Genomic DNA, 17,808 nt, shown 5'->3' with positions numbered 1-17,808 from the left:
TATTACATACACTGCTAGCATGAAAAATGGATCAAGTCAAAACAAAACAAAACAACAGCAGAACGCTGGTAGAACTCCTCTGCCACTGAATGTAATACCACTGAAGTTAGTGATGGTTTTGGGGTGTAACTGAGATCAAAGTTTGGCATAAGATCTGCCTACAGTGTCAACTTTTCCCCCTAAGGCTATTACAACTAATATACCACAGACTTTATTTCGCTGAGTTGAGAGAAATATTCTCTATACCAAAATTACTGTTTTAGTTTAGTCACTTCAAACTAAAAATGCAGTTAGTGAACACTGAATATTGGGTAAATGCTACCGTAGGGCACCATCCTCAACCAGGCCAAGGAATTCCACAGAAAAGATCCCATGTCCTATTTCGAGAGAGATGCAAAAACAAGAAAGGAATACAGCAACACTTCTTCCAGACCTTCGTGTCAACTGTAAATATGCGAATATGCTACTAGGTGGGGAAAAAAAAAATACAGGTAATAAAAATCTAAGTGATATAGCTTGCCTGGAGCTAACAAGGGAGTGAAACAAAGCCTTCAGCCTTCTACCAGAGTGGTTTCCAGGTGCTTCCACCAAGAAGACAGACCCTGCAGAGCAGTACCACCGCCCATGGCGGAAAGGCGTCAAGGAGAGTAAAGTGCAGGGAGTGTTTCACACGGGCTGGGAAAACCTGGGGCCGGGGCAGAAACCTGCTGGAAAGGGTATGGGGTTTCTGCTCAGGCTTATGCGACACAAAACATGGAAAAGCTGGTTTGGGGTGGGAGGTCCTCAGATAAACACCAAATCCAACGGCAGAGACAAACCCTCAGGAACCACCCTGCCTCCAGCTGCTCCGAGCCCTCGTCCTCTGGCAAAGTGGGGGCTGCTGTGCCGGCCAAGGGCCCTCAGGCCGCACTGTCAGTGTCCATCAGTCAGTTGGTGTCAGTCAGTCAGTCAGTCAGTCGGTATCAGTGAGTCAGTCAGTCAGTCAGTCAGTCGGTGTCAGTCAGTCAGTCAGTATCAGTGAGTCAGTCAGTGTCAGTCAGTCAGTGAGTGTCTGTCAGTCAGTCGGTGTCAAGTCAGTCAGTTGGGGTCAGTCAGTGGGTCAGTCGGTGTCAGTCAGTCAGTCAGTGTCAGTCTGTCGGTATCAGTCAGTCAGTGTTGGTCAGTCGGTGTTAGTCAGTGCCAGTCAGTCAGTGTCAGTCGGTGTCAGTCAGTCGAGGTCAGAGTCAGTCAGTCAATGTCAGTCGGTCAGTCAGAGTCAGTCAGTCAGTCGGTGTCAGTCAGTCAACTGGTGTCAGTCAGAGTCCATCAGTCAGTCAGTCAATGTCAGTCGGAGTCAGTCCCTCTGTCAGTCACCCGCGCGGGGCTGCAGGCAGCAACCGCCACCCGCCCGCGCGCGCCGCCCCTCAGGGCCGCCCGGAGCGCTCCCGCCGCAGGGCACCGTGCCGCGCGCGCTCTTCCGGCCCCCGCCTTCCCGCGCCGGCCGAGCCCGACACTTTCGTTCCGGGGCCTGTGGGGGCCGCAGAAGAGGCGGGCGGCCCTGTTCGGCGAGCGGCGGCCCGCCGAGGGGCTGGAGCCGAGGGAGCGGGTGAGGAACGGCGCGGTGCGGAGCTGCCCGCCCGCCGCCAGGGCACGGAGGCCGCAGCGTTTGGGGGAGGGAGCGGCGGGGGCCGCGCGCGGCCGGCAGCCCCCGGCCCGTGGGGGGCAGGCGGGGGCGGCGGGGCCTGGGGGCGGTGCGACAGCTCTCCCCGCGGCGGGTGGGCCCCGGCCGCCGGCAGGGCCGCCCGCGGGAGGGGGGCCGCGCTCCGCCCTCGGAGGCCTCGGTGTCCTGCGGTGACAGGGGCTGGGGCGGTCACGCCTCGGCAGCTCCCGCGGAGCATCCCAGGCGCAAAGGCCTGTGCCCCGGCAGCTCCCCGCACCCTGCCGGGCCGCGCTCGCCGTGCGGGGCGGCCGCTGCGCCCCGGGGCCGGTACCCCGCAGGCCGAGGCCGCGCCGCCTGGGTGACAGGCTGCCTGGCGGGCCGGGGGGCAGGGTGGGCGCACGGCAGCGCCGGGGGTGAGCGTGCCTTGGGCACCGCACGAACCGTGCACAAACCCCCAGTCCTGAGAGAGGCGGAGGCTGTCCTGGGACCGCAGCCAGAGCGTAGGGGCAGCCTCCGGCAGCAGCGGTTATCAGGGTCGTGTGGATGGAGTTGTTACAGTCTCAAAATCGTATGACTGAATCAAGATTCAGCTCTTAAAAGTCGTGTAAACTATTGCTGTCTTTCTAAAAAAGCTTACGGTACGTATAGTGCTGTAACTTGGCAAACGGCAATTATTTTGAGACCACAAAGGTTTTCCTCTGCCCTTAGAGCAGCCTATCTCTTGGCAGTGTCAATAATGAACGTGCTTGGGGGTGTCACAGCTGAACCCCGCAGTGCCGTAAGGCATCACACTGAAAAGAATCGGTTTGCAGGCTGGGAATGCATGTCAAATTACAGGGCCTCTCGCCCTCTTCGCTTCATGGGGAAACTTGATAATGGTATGGGTTAGTCTGTATATTTGCTTCATGGCTGAGATATTTAAAAGCCAATTGCACTAGGAAATTTGTATGCGTATTAGATTTTGTGTTCATTTGAATGGACATCCCTGACCTTTCAGAAGTTGGAGCTTGTTGGCGGGGGAGGGTATCATAGCATGCATGAGTATTTAATTTTACCAGAAAATAACAACTCGTTTTTCTGGGATTAATTTTAAATTTTTGTTGGAAAGTTAGCCAAGTGTTTTGTTTTCGTTATTTTTCAATTAAATTACACTTGGCTTTATTTAAACACTTAATTTTGGATCACATCTCAGGAATTCTTGTTTGTTTGTTTTTGTTAAGCGTGACTGTTTTGTTACATCATTTCACAAGTGTGATCCTTGACATGAAAAGTAAACCTAAATTAGCTGAAATTAAATACTGAGAACTACTTTTTTAGTTTAAAGTCATGCAGCACAGAGTGCAAAGGGCAGTTTGTAACTACTGCGGGCTCCTGGCTGTGGGCTCTTTTGAAGACTAGAGAGGACCCCGAGTGATCTAGTCTGAAGGGTTTCACTAAAACTGTGACTATGAATCTCTGCACACAGCAATATTAATTCTGTCTGGATCGGGTGTGGGCGTACAGTGAGGTTTTTGATACATTACTCAGACTACACAGTGAAAATTTTATGCTAGAGGGTGAGACATCTGTCCTGAAGAAAGCCTGAAAAAAATGCATCAATGTTACTGAATAAATACAAACTTGCAGAATGAGTCCAGGCTGGGTCAGCACTCGCTCTCTGGTATATGGAACACCAATGCTGTGCTTTAGCTCTTGAGACTTAATTTTTCAGCCTCAGGCCTTGCTCGTGGAAGATTTCTTCTGTTTCACAAAGTTCTGTCAACAGAGGTTGCATTCAGGTAGGCTGGTTTGCCCCCACACAAATACATTTCAGGATAGAGATCTAAATTTGTACAATTAACTTTTCTCTTACTGATTTCTGTCCTGTAGACATTTAATTCATTGTCAATAGTCATTCAAAAGACTAATGGGACTGCTCATCCAGGTAAACATGTCTACCAGTGTTTTCACAATCTTTTAGACACTGATCCTACCAATAAATATAATTCTGCATGAGTTAAGTGAGTGGGATAACTTAGTAAAATGAATAGCTATATGTGTGCATTAAGGATACAGATCTCCATTCTTTCTAGCCATTTATCTCATGCTCTCCTGAAATCCTTTTGGAGTTCTTGGTGCAATAACAACTGAATCAGACTATTTTATTATTCTTTCTCTTACAGGAATTGCCTTCCTTGATGAGTATTTTTTGCTAAACAGGATCATACGGATTCGTTTCCAGTGAATTAATTCATAGTATATTGAATTTTTTATATAACAGTTACAACATATTGTCTGTTTCAGCTAACCATGTCTTTAAATTCATCTGCGCTTTTAAATGAAGAAAACTGTCAGGGACAAAGAAGAAATACTGAATGTTTGGAAAGTCTAGAACTGCAGACTCCATCATCGCTTCAAGATAACCCACTTCAACAATTACAGTTAGCATCACAAGAAGTACTGGAAAAGGCAAAAAAGAGTGGGAGATCAAAATGCCCCCGATGCAGCAGTTCAAGGATGTTTTATTGTTACACGTGCTTTGTTCCTGTTGAAACTGTCCCTACCAAAGAAATTCCAACTGTGAAGGTTAATATTTCTTATAGATTTTTTAATAATATTCTTGTACCTTTTAGTTTCTGGAGACAGATAGTCTGTCTGTGACCATTTCTTTTCTTATTCATTCTTTATGGGTGCTTATCTTTAATGCAGGTATAAGTGTGAATAAACTACACTTAAATAAAATTATTGTTCTTATTTGAGGGATTACATTTACAAACATTGACAGTGTTCCAGTCCTCCCATAAACATTTATGTATCTACCAGATGAGAACATAAGCTGAAGTCAGCCAGCTTGTCGTGCACTTAGTTCTTAAATGTTTCTTTACAGAAAAAAAGGTGTTACCTTTATTCTTCAGTTTCTAAGAACTCTGGCCAGAACAGAGTATATTGCAAACAAAAAATATGATTTTCCCATAACCAAGAGTGATTTTTACATAAAACGTGAGCTAAAAGACATTCCTAAATGTCATGCTAGTATAATTCAGATGAGCACCCTCAAAATACAAATACGAAAAAGTATAATGCCTTTCAGCTAAAATACTTGGAGAAACCATCAAAGAGGACTGATACATTTTGCAAAATCACCTACCTGAGAACTAAAATGCATTTGGAGACACTCTGTAGTTTGAAAGCATCGTGAAAATACTCTAGAAGTACTTTGGAAATTAGACCTAGGAGATTTAGGTGTATTTTCATTGAAATGGCCATTTTTGCAATAAGGTGAACATAAGTATTCATATTTAGGACCATTATATTGCTTAAATTAATATCACATCTTATTTACCTTATTGATGCTATTTCTAGAGGTTTTACCACGCTGCTGCTGCTGCAGCATTCCAAATTGCATTCATTGCATACTTGGGTATTTACATGAACTGAGAGAATGTAACAGGTGCTTCTTGTCACTTGTCTCTAGTTTAGTTCTAAACCTATTAAAATAAAAACATTTTTAAAAATTGTCAAATATCTCTTAATTACATGGTATAGGGATTCCTCCCAGATTTTGCGTAAATTTTTGTACCTGGAAATAAGATTATAAGTATTGCTTATTTCTTTTTTTTCTTTCTGTCTTACTGTAGTTACCTTTGAAGATTGACATTATTAAACACCCAAATGAAACAGATGGCAAAAGCACTGCTGTGCATGCGAAGCTTCTGGCACCTGATGATGTTACAATTTATAAATACCCTTGCATTCCAGAATATGAAGAAAAAAGACATGAAGTAAGAAATTCTGTATAGCTAGATGGGCTTTGTGCTGGGGAGACGGGGAAATGCAGATGTATCTTCTGCACTTCCTCCTGCAGTCATAACAAACTCTGCTGGGAGGAAGCAGGAGGGAAGCGCTGTTCTATTAATCCACTTTACTCCATCTTGCACTCGCATAAAGCTTGGGCCTACAAATACACACACAGTGGTTCTGGACTGTCCTCCAGAGCTTAGAAAAACTGTAGCACTGTCTAACCACCATGAATTTCCTATGTTCACCCCCTTAGAGAATGGATAATTTGATTTATTGTGTACTATAAGAAATATTTTACCAAAATACATGATACAGCAAGTTAAACAGCAGTTAGGTGTTGTGCTCATCATAGTCAGTAGCTGCAGTATTTAAAATTCCTTAACATTTTTAACATTCGCTGTTATAGAGGAAACTTACTAAAATGGAGCTATTGTCTGTCAATAGCTGGTCAGCACACAGCCTGAAAAAACTGAGCTGTAAACATTTAAATGGTGTGATTAATCTGAAATCTAATATTTACACGTTTGATGTAATAGTTAACACTTGGATCACGTGAAGTAGAGGGTAATACACATATGTCATAGAGACGTTATTCAGGGAATGAGCCATGAAGGAAAGCATAGGTGGCAAAGAGGCAGGAAGCTGAAAAAAAGCAGAAAGAGCCGTAGGGAAGGTGGGCAAAAGCAAGAAGAGGTTGCAGTGACTTTGTATGGTCCAGGCTTTCCAAGTCACAGATTGTGAATGCTGCACTAAGCTACTGAAAAAATTCTGAGTAGGGCCATCACTGGTCTTTTTCATGTAAGATATTTATGAGACATGTAATAGATGCAGAAGAGATTATTTATTCTGATACAATATTTGTGAATGAAATTAGAAACTATTCTTTATGGCCTTCCTGTCCCGTATACTGCAATGACAAGTGAAATCTGAACTTTCTCAGGCACTGACGCTGTTGTCTTGACTGAAAAAACTTCTTCACAGAAGCATTAGAGTTGGTAGTATTTAATTAATAAGATCTCTAATAAGTATCTTCATTCGTTATTTTAAGAGATACTTTTTCATCTTGTCCTGACTTAAATGTTTATGGGTGGGGATAGAAAATACCTTTAATGAAGAGATTCCTGGTGTTTTATTAGACTTTGTTTACACTCACAGTTCTTTCTTTTCTTCATTTAGATAGCACTTATATTTCCTGGCCCCAATTCAGTTTCAGTGAAAGACATTGCTTTCCATCTCCAAAAGTACACTAAGAAAGGTGTTTGTGATAATGACGATGACTGTTCCAGAGAGCCATTTCTTAAACAAGCAAAAATAGAACCTACAGAAGAAAAAAATCTAAATGAATGCATTTCAAGCAACAGGACTGAAGGCACTAAACTGAAGAAAATAATATTTATTGACAGTACCTGGAATCAAACTAATAAAATAATAACTGATGAACGACTTCAAGGTAAAAAGAAAAAAGTTGATGTTATTGCTACAGGAATTATTAGGGGAAATATATATGTTTATATAACCTGAGCATAATATATGTTTATTCTTAACCCTATATCTGAGAATAAATGAAAGATTCAACAGTAGCATTGTCAGCTACTTCAGTGCTGTAGAAAACTTGAGCCAAAGACTCCATTACTTTTCATGTCATATAATTTGTTCTTCAATATAATAAGAATACTTAATAATATTCTAAATTAATACTAAAGAAAGCATTTACATTTACTTCTCCCACTTGTTTTTTGGAAAAAATTTCCTCAGTCTCACAGAATGGAAGCTGTCATGTGAAGACAATGGAAGGGTAGTTTGAATGACCTCGGAGAGAAGCCAGAAAGATTTCCTTTGCAGTTTTTCAGGAGACCCAGGGGAGCATTTTTGTACACGCTGGTGGTAGACAGGCCACTAGAAGGTGAATGAGGGATCTAGCAGATAACAGCACAAGTATGTCATGGCTTGGTTTCTTTTTCCAGTAAAGCTCTTTTTTTCACGGTCATTTTGATGACCTACTTTCCAGAGAAAGGGGATTGTGTGCTTCCCTTCTACACCCTCCCACCTCTGAAAGCAAAACCTTGTAATTCTGCAAAGGTTTGTTGTCTTAGGTTCGTTATAAGAAGTTTACATTTAAGTATTCTAAATAAACCCACGAAAGATAAAACAATTTAGCAATCGCATTCCATTTGTTTTGAGATAAATAAGAGTTTGAAAATACTTTCCTTAGTGAAAAAAGTGCACTTAGCTGGGGGGCAGGCTATCAAATTTATACATTATATATATAACTACTAGTGACTGCTTTGCACTGGACCCTACAAGGAATTTCACAGACTTCTTACAGGCAAGATAAATGTTGCCTTGCTGTCTAGTCAGTTTATTAAAGAATCCCATATGTTCGTATAATACATTGGCTAATTAAAATCCCATTGCTAAGTATTTAGATTAACACAAAACATACTCTATCAAATAAATTAAAGTATTACTGTAAAGATTAGAGTAATAGCACATTGCAAGTTAACTCTAAAGTATTTGGAACTTATTTTAAAAGGATGAATTTCAGGAACGTAACAGGCAGCCACAGGAACTGAAGATTTCCGTGGAAGCTTATGCAGTACATCAGTCAAAAATTCATGATTGGTGTTACTTCGGAGCTCTTAAAGAATGGTTTCCAGTTACCCCATGTGAATGCTGGTCTGGTGGACTCTTCCCTCCTTTCCAGAAGTTCGGCTCTGTTCCAGCTGAGTATTCTGAGTATTCCAGTCCTCCGTCTTCCTTGAGCACCTTTCAGGATTGCTGTAAGGTGTGACTAGCGTCACACAAGTCAGCCTCTCTTACCCACACCCAGGGGAGAATTTTACCCTTCATGCAGCAGGAATAAACGTGCACAACCTGTGCATGCATTGCTTTCCTTAGAGCCTGTCATAAAGGATGAAAGTTGCATTAATAGTCCTTTTACAGATTGCAGTTTTGACTTCCCAGATGAATGAGGCAGTTTCCTTAGGCATAAACTGATGAAATTTTTATGTTGTACACACATGAGAAGTAGAGAACTATTGTCATTTTTTCAGTTCAACTGCAAATGAAGTCATCATCCAACAAACTATTGCTCATATATTAAAGTTCAAAACTGAGTGTTCATAATTCCAAATAAACAGTAACTGCCGTACTCAGAAAGATTTAAGTTACAATAAATAGTGGATGGAAACGTTAACGAAGCCAAGAAAATGTAAAGAAAAGTGTTGTATTTTATAAGCCTGCATTTGTATCAAGTAAATCTAGCTAATTGTACTACAAGAGAAAGTGAATGAGTACATCAATCTTAAAAAAAAAAAAAAAGCCTAGCAAACTTGGACAAGAAGTACTTCTATATCTTGGAAAAGTGGTGTAATACATCTTCAGAAAGCAAAACTAAATCAGTTGTGTTAAAAGACAGGAAATACTTGAAAGTTGGTAATGTTAAGGATTAATTACTTCATTAAAAGTCATCACTAGATCAGAAGGGAAACAGTTGCATCTAATGTTAATGATTACTCTGTCATATGAGTGATGAAGCTTATTGGTAACATCAACATGGTTGCTAAAGAAACATTGCTTTGGTATTTTTTGCTGTTTGATCCACTATCCACTTTGTATTAGCCAAATGTCTTATTTTGTTAGCTTATACATTCTCTCCTACAAGGCTGAATCATACATCTGCCTTAGTTGGATTTTTTTGTGTTGCTTTTGGTTTTTTAAAGTTTCTCTGCTTACTTTCATTTCTGCAAGAATTTCCCACAAGAAAATGGTAGCCTTTGCCTATGCTCAGCTAGGATATTTGAGAGCAGTAAGTTGACATTCTCTGAGGCAAATTCCCCCCATCCTCATTTTTCTGACAAATCTCTTGTCATCCTCTCATATTTTCATCATCATGTCTCAAAATCACACTCGAGGGTGTGATGCAAAGGCCATAGCAGAGGTAAGGTGAATCCAAAGTAAATGCCTTCTTCCTCAGCCTAAATCCTTAAGTTATTTATAAACCTTGAGAATCTAAAAGATTAGGAAAGGAGCAGAATTCCTGCCCGAAATAGAATTTTCAAGCTGCTGCCTCTTTAGGAAATTAACATTATAATTGAAATAACAATAGGCACTTTAGTAAGAGCCTAGACTCTTACTAGCTACCATAAGTGCAAACCATAATTACTCATTGCTTAAAATTTTCTGCACTAGTATTTCTTGAAGTAGTGGATCTTCCAGTTCACTATACAAACTGTAGGGATGAAGAGGTGGTAGAAAGCTCAGAGTAAATGACAGGCATCAGCATGTGTGTAAACTTCACCACTTACGTACATCATGTTGGTAAAAACTTCGAACCTCTCTTAGATGTAAGATCAGTGACCAGCTATGATTAATATAGGATCCTACAGGTCTGAGCATTCGATTGTTATAGCAGAGGGAGCACAGAGACTGCTGTGATAATAGGATGTAGCATATCAGGAAAAAATGGAGGCTTAAGGAAGGGTGGGAGAACTCTCTGAAAGGTGGTGTCTGCTCTAAGACACATATACGGGAGAATAACTTCTGTAAGGGAAACTTGGTTACATTACCTAAGGAGATGTAAAGATAGCTGTATTTCCCTTTCACATGATTTCAGATTCACAGAAACATTTATTTCTAGTGAGCTTAAAGTATGTGGACGCTTTTTAGCCACAAACATGTTGATTTCCTTGGTATTGTAAGCTTTCCTATGAACAATCAGTACTTGTAGTAAAACATTGCCTTTGGCTGTATAGATACAGATACAGTACAGGTGACAGAAACATGCTCAGTAAACTGTAAGCCTTAACAGCCTCTAATTTTTTTATTTAAAAAAAACCTCCTAAAATTCCATGTTTGAAATTAACTGATCCAGCATTTGAGGTAAGCTCAGTAGTATCAGTGGTCTTGCCTTCACTGAACTTTTGTTTGTATTCAAACCACAAATAGGTGGGAGTTTACAATGGAGGAATCGTCCCCTAAATTTAGTTCACTGCTATTAAGGTGGAAGCATCACTGAATTTAATGAAAGTTTTCACTTTGGTTAGGGCTGAAAATTCAAGAGTTGAAACATCTTGAGGGAAAAATCATAATGCAGTTTCCTATTACTATTTTGAATGTACGTGTATATGATTAACAGAGGTAATAATTAGACTACGTTATTTGAATTTTTGGTTCTGAAATACCAACAACATTTGAACTCAGTGATGGAATCATTCAGGTTTTTTAAAAAACACATTAAGAGATTTCTTTTACTATGCAAGGTATCATACATTACTAACTGCAAAGCAAATCTTGCAATTACACTAGAAAGAATTAAACATACTTTCAAGGTAAGAAGTACAGAATCACAACTGCTAGGCTATGGGCCAGTTTTCACTCCTGAATTTGGACCTTACTGAAACGTCTTTGTTAATAACTTCCAAGCAACTCTTAAACCATGTTGTTATTTATACTATTACTTGTACTAAACCATCCCATGACACACAATATTCAATTTTAACATTTAGAAAAGGTAATTTTACAACCTGATCCTGGTATTATTGACAGGTGTGTACGCATTTCTTTATAATCCAGCTGTCCACCCTGTTTACGAACTGATTACACATTAAGGTGGTTTTAATTTTGAATAGTTTGTGCATCTTAAGGAACATAAAAATGTTCCTTAACAAGATATGTGTTTAAAATTCATCTGAATGATAAAAGTAACAGACTACAGTAGATAAAAGATTTTCATGTGCCATACAGAGACCAAATGTATTTCTTTCATCTCAAGTGGGAATGCTTTTCGTTTCTAATAAAATTAATGACCAGATTCTGTCATAGTTACTCCTGAGTAATCCCAGTGAGATTTCAGTTACCCAACAAGCATAAATGAAAAGTGTCTGGCTCTTAGCAAATACTCCTCAGTTCAGCAAAACTAACAGCGTGAGGGATTCTGTGTTACACTTGAAAGGTATTGGGTCTGCCATGCTTTTTCACTCTTCCCATCTGAAGAGACCCTGCAGTTTACTGAGGGCTGTGAGGCTGTAGGAATGAAAGGATAAACTGTAAATTTTAATTGCAGACATGAGGATTGTAACCTAGAACTTACAGCACAACTTTCAAAGTGGTCCACAAAGGAGGATAAAGTCGTTGCCTCCATTTTATGGATGAAAATTGGAGGGACAGGAAGAGAAATGACTTGCATGCAGGCATCTAGCAGGCTAGCAGCACAGTCGGAAAACATAACTAAAGACTTGTTTGGCATCCCATCCACCAATCCGCATTGTATAATCTATGTCATCTTTTTTTCTTGACAGGGTTGCTACAAATCGAGTTGAAGACAAGGAAAACTTGCTTTTGGCGTCATCAGAAGGGAAAGCCAGATACATACCTTTCCACGATAGAAGCAATTTATTATTTCCTTGTGGACTATCATCAGGAGATTTTGAAAGAGAACTACAAAGGACAATATGATAATCTGCTTTTTTTCTTTTCATTTATGTACACATTGATTAAAAATGCCAAGTGTTGTGCAGGAAAAGAGTAAGATGTCTGTCTATAGGTAGGTAACACTAGATTTAATTTTGTTTCTTTTTTAATGATAAACTGCACAAACATAACTTTTTATCTAACTGAAATCTGGAAATAGATTGTACTCAATAATAGCTACAGTGTTTGTCCAAAAGTAAGCTGTAGACCTTACGTCCTGCACATTTGAGGTTGTAGAACTACTGATGAGCAGGCTAATCAGAATTACTTATTTGAAAACAATGACTCTCTGCTAAATCTTGCTGTGTTTGAACCTACAGACCTGATAGGCTCACCACAGCAAGAATACTGCCATAGGTGAGGACAGGAGGACTTAGCCCCTCTTACCATAAGGAGTGATCACTCTAACTGTAGAAAGGAATTGTGATGCTAGCTTTTTAGTACTATTATTGCTTTGTTTCAGGTGTTTTCTTTGTGTTTTACCCAGTAATACTGATTTCACTTTCATGACATCAAAAGCTTATGGAAATTATTGGGGTGGTTTTAATTTAGAGGGGTGAAGGGCAATACAAATGCAAATACAAATTGGATGCGGCCAATACAAAATGAAAGACCACATTAATTGAATAGAATATGAGTTACGTGCTTTCAAGATTAATTCTGGAAAATTGTCCTAGTAATAGAAAAGAGCAGTCTCTCTAAACATCATTATAGAGTGCATGATTTCTGTAGTACCGCTCACATACTGTTATATTAAGATTATGTACAACTTCTTGGATAATTTTAGACTTCTTCAAACAAATGAATTTAATTAAGTGTTTATTATTCTGTAATATCATTATTCTTCTGGGGAACACTAACTTAGTAAGTGTCACTATGGCATATCATAGACAGTAAAATTTTGTAGATGCCGCATACTTGTATTCTAAGAAGCAGAAAAGGCTCATGACACTGCAGCAGTTGTCTGACAATGTAGATCTTTTTACAGGACCTTAGCAAAGTAATTTGCAGAGACAAGAAGTAGGGAAGATGGCAGTTCCAACCACACATTTCTGGTAAGACTTCCTTAAATTAGGCAGATTATGAGTCTGCTGTGTTTTTTCTTTTGCAGTAATAGTGCAAATTTGAACAGCATAAATAAGACTTTGTCTATGCTGATGAAATTTTTGTTGGTATGTGTAGCACATGTGAATGTAATTAGACAAGTATGACTTTGCCAAGCTATACCAGTACAGCTAATGCTGGCAGAGGCAGTAGACCTAAGCTATATCTTTACAAGCAGAGTTATAAAAATATATTTTTATCATACTAGGATGTTCTGCCAGAAAAATCCATGTTGGTAAAGAATATAGTCTTAAGGTAGAAAAAAATGTTTCATTAGAGGTGTGATGTAAGTTGGATAAATATTTCTGAATATTCTCAGAGGTGCGTTACTTAAGAAAAAAATAAATCTTGTCAGTGGCAGATTGAAAAATTACCATAGATAAATTTTTAAACAAAAATGACGAAGTTTTTGTTGTAATTTTCCTCAGAAAATCTGCCAAAGTTGTCCCCTGTAGCATACTCTCCAGGAGGGCATTCTCATACCCTGGTGAACATACGAACAGTGCCTTGAAAATTACTTCAAGAAAATCTTTTAATGCTTACAGAGCAATCCAGGCAGATGCAAACAACTGATTTGTAGTGCTTTTTAATGCTTCAAGATACTGAAACCAAAGTTAATATTGCTTAAAACAAAAGACACAAATACACTGTCTGCAAGTCATACTTACCTTCAGATTTGTATGCTTATCTGCACAAGTGAATGCATATAAAAATGCATTTCAGTGGACAACCAAAACACATCTCCTCTATTTGCAAAATGAAATGCTAGTGAAGTTACATGAGTGCACATGCAGTGTGTGAACTGTAAAAGCAACCGCGAGAAACAGGCTGGAAGTCAGAATGAGAAAGATAATTTTTAAATGTACATACACATCGAGTTCATGTGCCAGGCAATGAGAAAAATCAGCAGTCATGTCTCAGTGCTATCGAAACAACATATTACTTATTCATTTGGTTCTTACTGCTATTGAGAGATTATTTTGGCTTTTTACAGTGATTAATGCTATTTCCTTTGGTATGATTTTGATACTCTTTTGACATTTCCATCTGTTCTTGTATTTCTTAAACAAAGATTGTTGTAATGTTTTTTAAAAATCACACAAGTATAATAGCTTGAGAAGGAAACTTTCACCCACTTTAAACAAACAAAAATAAAATGAACCCACTGACCTAATGTTTTACAAGAACCAGAGAGAAAAATGGGGCGGGGGGGGAGGGGGAGTTACTTCCAAGACACATTTCCCTGAAAACATGTTTTTTTTATTTAAGAAGCAGAGGTCAGATAAAAGTTTATATAAGCTGTTCTTTGTTACTTTTGGAAAACAGTTTCATAAGGTTCAAAATGGTTTCCAAATTTAAGTTTTCTGTACCTCACTTTATTTGAACAATGGGAATTAAGAATCTATTCCAAAAGTAAATTAATTTTAATTCTCAGGTGAAATCAATGTACAGAAAAGATTTTAAGTCTGGAACACTGTGTCCAGAAATTGGGTTCAGATTCTTTTTCTTCCAGTGCAACTTCAGTGTAATGCAAGAGTCATTCTTACACCAGCTGACAGAGGCATATCTAATATCTGTAATTAATTATGGTCTGTTGATATTCCTGTGATAACCTTTTATAGGGCAGGAAGGAGGTTATTGTCACTTCTGCTGCAAATCTGCTCTGTCTGAGCAGCAGATGTAGTTCCCCCTTCTCCCCCATCTCCTGCTCTCCCCTCGAAAAATACTTAAATCCTCTGTTAAATTTCTGTATCGGTATAAGAAGCTAAACCAAGCCATCCACCTCACACTGAAAATGTCTCAATACCACTGATCTATTTGTTTCCAGCTTTGAGACTGAAGAATAGTTTTGTTCCACCAAATGAAAGCAATCAAGTGTTTAATCCTTTCAAGTGCAATTAGAAGCACTGACCTCCTTGTTCTTTAAAATGAGGGTCAGGGGGAGGTAAAGGCCAGTTCTGAGCCTTTTCTTTCATATCAGAATACCCCTTCGCTAACTATCTCTTCTGTTTCCAAAAACATCAGACAGCAAGGGAAAAAACAGGCTTCTACCTCCATTAGCAGTTAACTTAAACAGCCATAAGTTAAAGGGGGAGGAAAAGGAAGAGCATCTCTATCTATCTCCTTTCACAACAGAAGACATCTGGCCTCCTGTGGGGAGGCCCCAGATAACAAAGAACCTGTCATTGCAAACCTCTGAGATGCGTTCAGAGAGCCGTTTTACCTGCAGTCTGGCTCATTCATTTCCTGCCACTGAAGCCATCTGCTTTTGCTTATTGTGGGTATTTTTGTTCTTTGTTTGGCCAGGAGCATGAAGTGGCTTCACTTCAGCATGCCTGTATGCTTGGTCAGAGGGAGGATTTAATCCTTTTCTCAAGATGAATAAGAGAGGGAGCTGCAAAAAACAATTCCTTTCCTGGAAGGTAGCACAAATGTCATCCAAGCCTAGGTTGAATGAAGGGTCATGTCAGTGCATGGGGTAAAGAAACGCTGAGATTGAAAATAGATGGCAACTTGGAATCTACAGCAGAACCTTCCAAAGCATTTGTAATCTCACCTGATTTAAATCCTTTGCTACTGCTTCTTGCAATTCTTTTTCAGTTTGAGTCTCTCTGGTTTTCCACACAGGCTTCTTCCAGCCCGATTGCAGAGTGATGTAGCAATCTGCTCTTGCCTTTCTCTTGCACTGAGTTTCAGTATTTTGCTCAAATGCTTCAAAAATCAGTCTGTCTTCATAAGTGATAATCATAGCATGCTTATATAAAATATAATGTGATGTGAAAATCCATTCCACCAATCCCTATCTTTGAAAATACCAAAATAAGGAAGGGGGAAAATTCCCAGTCAGTTTCCCATCATTTACAGTTAGTGCACTCCCAGGTACCATTAACTTGTATCACAAAGTATTCCAAAAAGCCACGCATCAGCTGAATTCATGAAACTTGTTTTGTGACACAAATCTTGATGGTCACACTGCAGCAGTGTTAAACTAGGTGAGCTTTCCTGCTCTGATGAAAAGATTGTGTGGCAGTAAGATGCTGGCCTACAGATAGCAGAATATGAGGTCACCCATTAAGGTAGGGAACGACCCAACACAATTACTGAAATATTATCCCTTGTCTTGAGAGACATTATTTTAGTAAAATTCCAATGCTGTTATTAGTACAAATATTGATTTTGACTAGCGATACTTGGCGATACCAACATTCAAATTAAACATTTATATGAAAATTTTACTACACTGTTTGTGTTCACTTGTGGGAAAGATAACACGTTGCCGCCATTTTATGGATTCTGAAGAGAAATCGGATGCTGTAGAATTTTGAAAGTAGCATATCACATTAAACTTTAAAAACACTCATAGTGGTGTGGTTATTTCACCACTACCTGCCAGAAAAAAAAAAAATTAAATAGTTCTTGAGTCCCACAGCAAGAGGTGGGAACTACTTCTTTAATGCAGAACAGACTTTGTATTTTCACCTCACTGAAAATGGAAATTTTTGTCTAACTTTAGCAGTACTGGTGCTGTTATCACATTTCAAATCAACTATGATTTTACTGCTGGCTTCAGACCACTGGTGTTGCAACAGGATGTTTAGAAACAGACCACAGAAGAGAATGCTCCGCACCAGAATACCCGAGATGGGGTCCTACTCTACCTGTGATGCTGTGCACGTCGCTTCCCTTGCCCATGAAGTTAATTTCTGCCTCTGAATAATATGTCTCTACATATGAAGCTGGGCCCATAAGTCAGTTGAACTCAGCAGGAAATCTAAAGGCTGAGTATCATTACAGAGGTTCTGATGTAACATCTTCCAACAGGGGTAGAAGAACTATACAGAAGAATGTGTACGTGTGTAAATATCAATACATATGTACCTCCCTCCTAGTGATAAATGCGTTAGAACACAAGCCAAAGGTTTTGTCCCATGCTGTTTCTGTCTTAGGGAACATAAAGACAAAGTAAATCAAAGTGTGGTATCTAGAGTTTACAAAATTAAAGAATAAACTGTTATATGTACAGAGCAAATGTATATTTCAGTTAGATACTGACATACAGCTGTTAGCGTACACAGATGACTAGGAATCCATTTGTTAAGTCTGGATGCACTATCCAGCACAAGTGCTGTATTATCCCTTCAAACCATACGCTGGAAAAAAAAATAATATTCTATACCTTTTCACCATTCTGAATATTTCTGCTAACAAGCCTAGTGTAGTTCCTTACTTGTTCTGTAAAGCATCACGTTTTCTTTGCATCTTCAGGCAGCACTGAAGTATTAGATTTTTTAAAAAAAATAGATATAAATTAAGGACATCCATCCAGGCTTAACAGGGCATGCCCAAAGAGGCCAAAGGGGTAAACAACAAAGTAAAATGGCAAAGAATAAATTTAGAGAAATTTATTTCTCTACACAGAAATTCTGACTCATCTGCACAGAGATGGTGCCATGGATCATGCTCTGCCATGTTTAGAAGAGGAGAAAGGAGCAAGAGCGTGCGCGCCCTGGTACCAAGGAAAATGCATTTGCCTCAAGTAACCATGTGCATGAACACGTAACAGTGAGCATGCATATATGGTACCCTTCATGGAAAACTCGTCTATAATGTAATTGGATGTTTTATTTGCTTTCTTTTGATTACTTACTGGAGAATAAGATAATCAAACCAGAGTTAGTGCTTCTCTGTTGTTTTGGGGTTTTATTAATAATATGCAATTAATTTATAAATTCCTCAGTCAATGCCAGCATTTACTCTTATTTCAATGTAATTTTATTACAAACAACAGTATGTAAACCTATTAATGTACCTAA

General features: G+C 39.4%; 1 protein-coding gene across 2 annotated transcripts; it reads left to right on the top strand.

Moving 5' to 3' along the window:
* The first annotated feature begins 1,798 nt into the window (after positions 1-1,798).
* DTWD1 (DTW domain containing 1) lies at positions 1,799-16,355 on the top strand. Of its 2 annotated transcripts, XM_040600955.1 has the most exons (5): positions 1,821-2,277; positions 3,923-4,204; positions 5,257-5,400; positions 6,596-6,869; positions 11,719-16,355. In XM_040600955.1, the coding sequence occupies exons 2-5, from the start codon at positions 3,929-3,931 to the stop codon at positions 11,946-11,948; spliced, it is 924 nt and encodes a 307-aa protein (XP_040456889.1). In that variant the 5' UTR covers positions 1,821-2,277; positions 3,923-3,928; the 3' UTR covers positions 11,949-16,355. The 2 variants fall into 2 exon arrangements, with proteins under 2 accessions (XP_040456890.1, XP_040456889.1); XM_040600956.1 differs by lacking the exon at positions 5,257-5,400 and having other exon boundaries at positions 1,799-2,277.
* Positions 16,356-17,808: the final 1,453 nt, after the last annotated feature.

This window comes from Falco naumanni, chromosome 7 (assembly GCF_017639655.2).
Source record: "Falco naumanni isolate bFalNau1 chromosome 7, bFalNau1.pat, whole genome shotgun sequence".
NCBI lineage: Eukaryota > Metazoa > Chordata > Aves > Falconiformes > Falconidae > Falco > Falco naumanni.
This window is presented reverse-complemented; position numbering and strand designations above follow the sequence as displayed.

Excerpts from the sequence above, each read along its gene's own strand:
- DTWD1 (XM_040600955.1), top strand. The coding sequence starts at position 3,929 with ATGTCTTTAAATTCATCTGCGCTTTTAAATGAAGAAAACTGTCAGGGA. Across the intron at positions 4,205-5,256 it reads AAGAAATTCCAACTGTGAAG|TTACCTTTGAAGATTGACAT; the intron begins GTTAATATTTCT and ends GTCTTACTGTAG. Across the intron at positions 5,401-6,595 it reads ATGAAGAAAAAAGACATGAA|ATAGCACTTATATTTCCTGG; the intron begins GTAAGAAATTCT and ends TTCTTCATTTAG.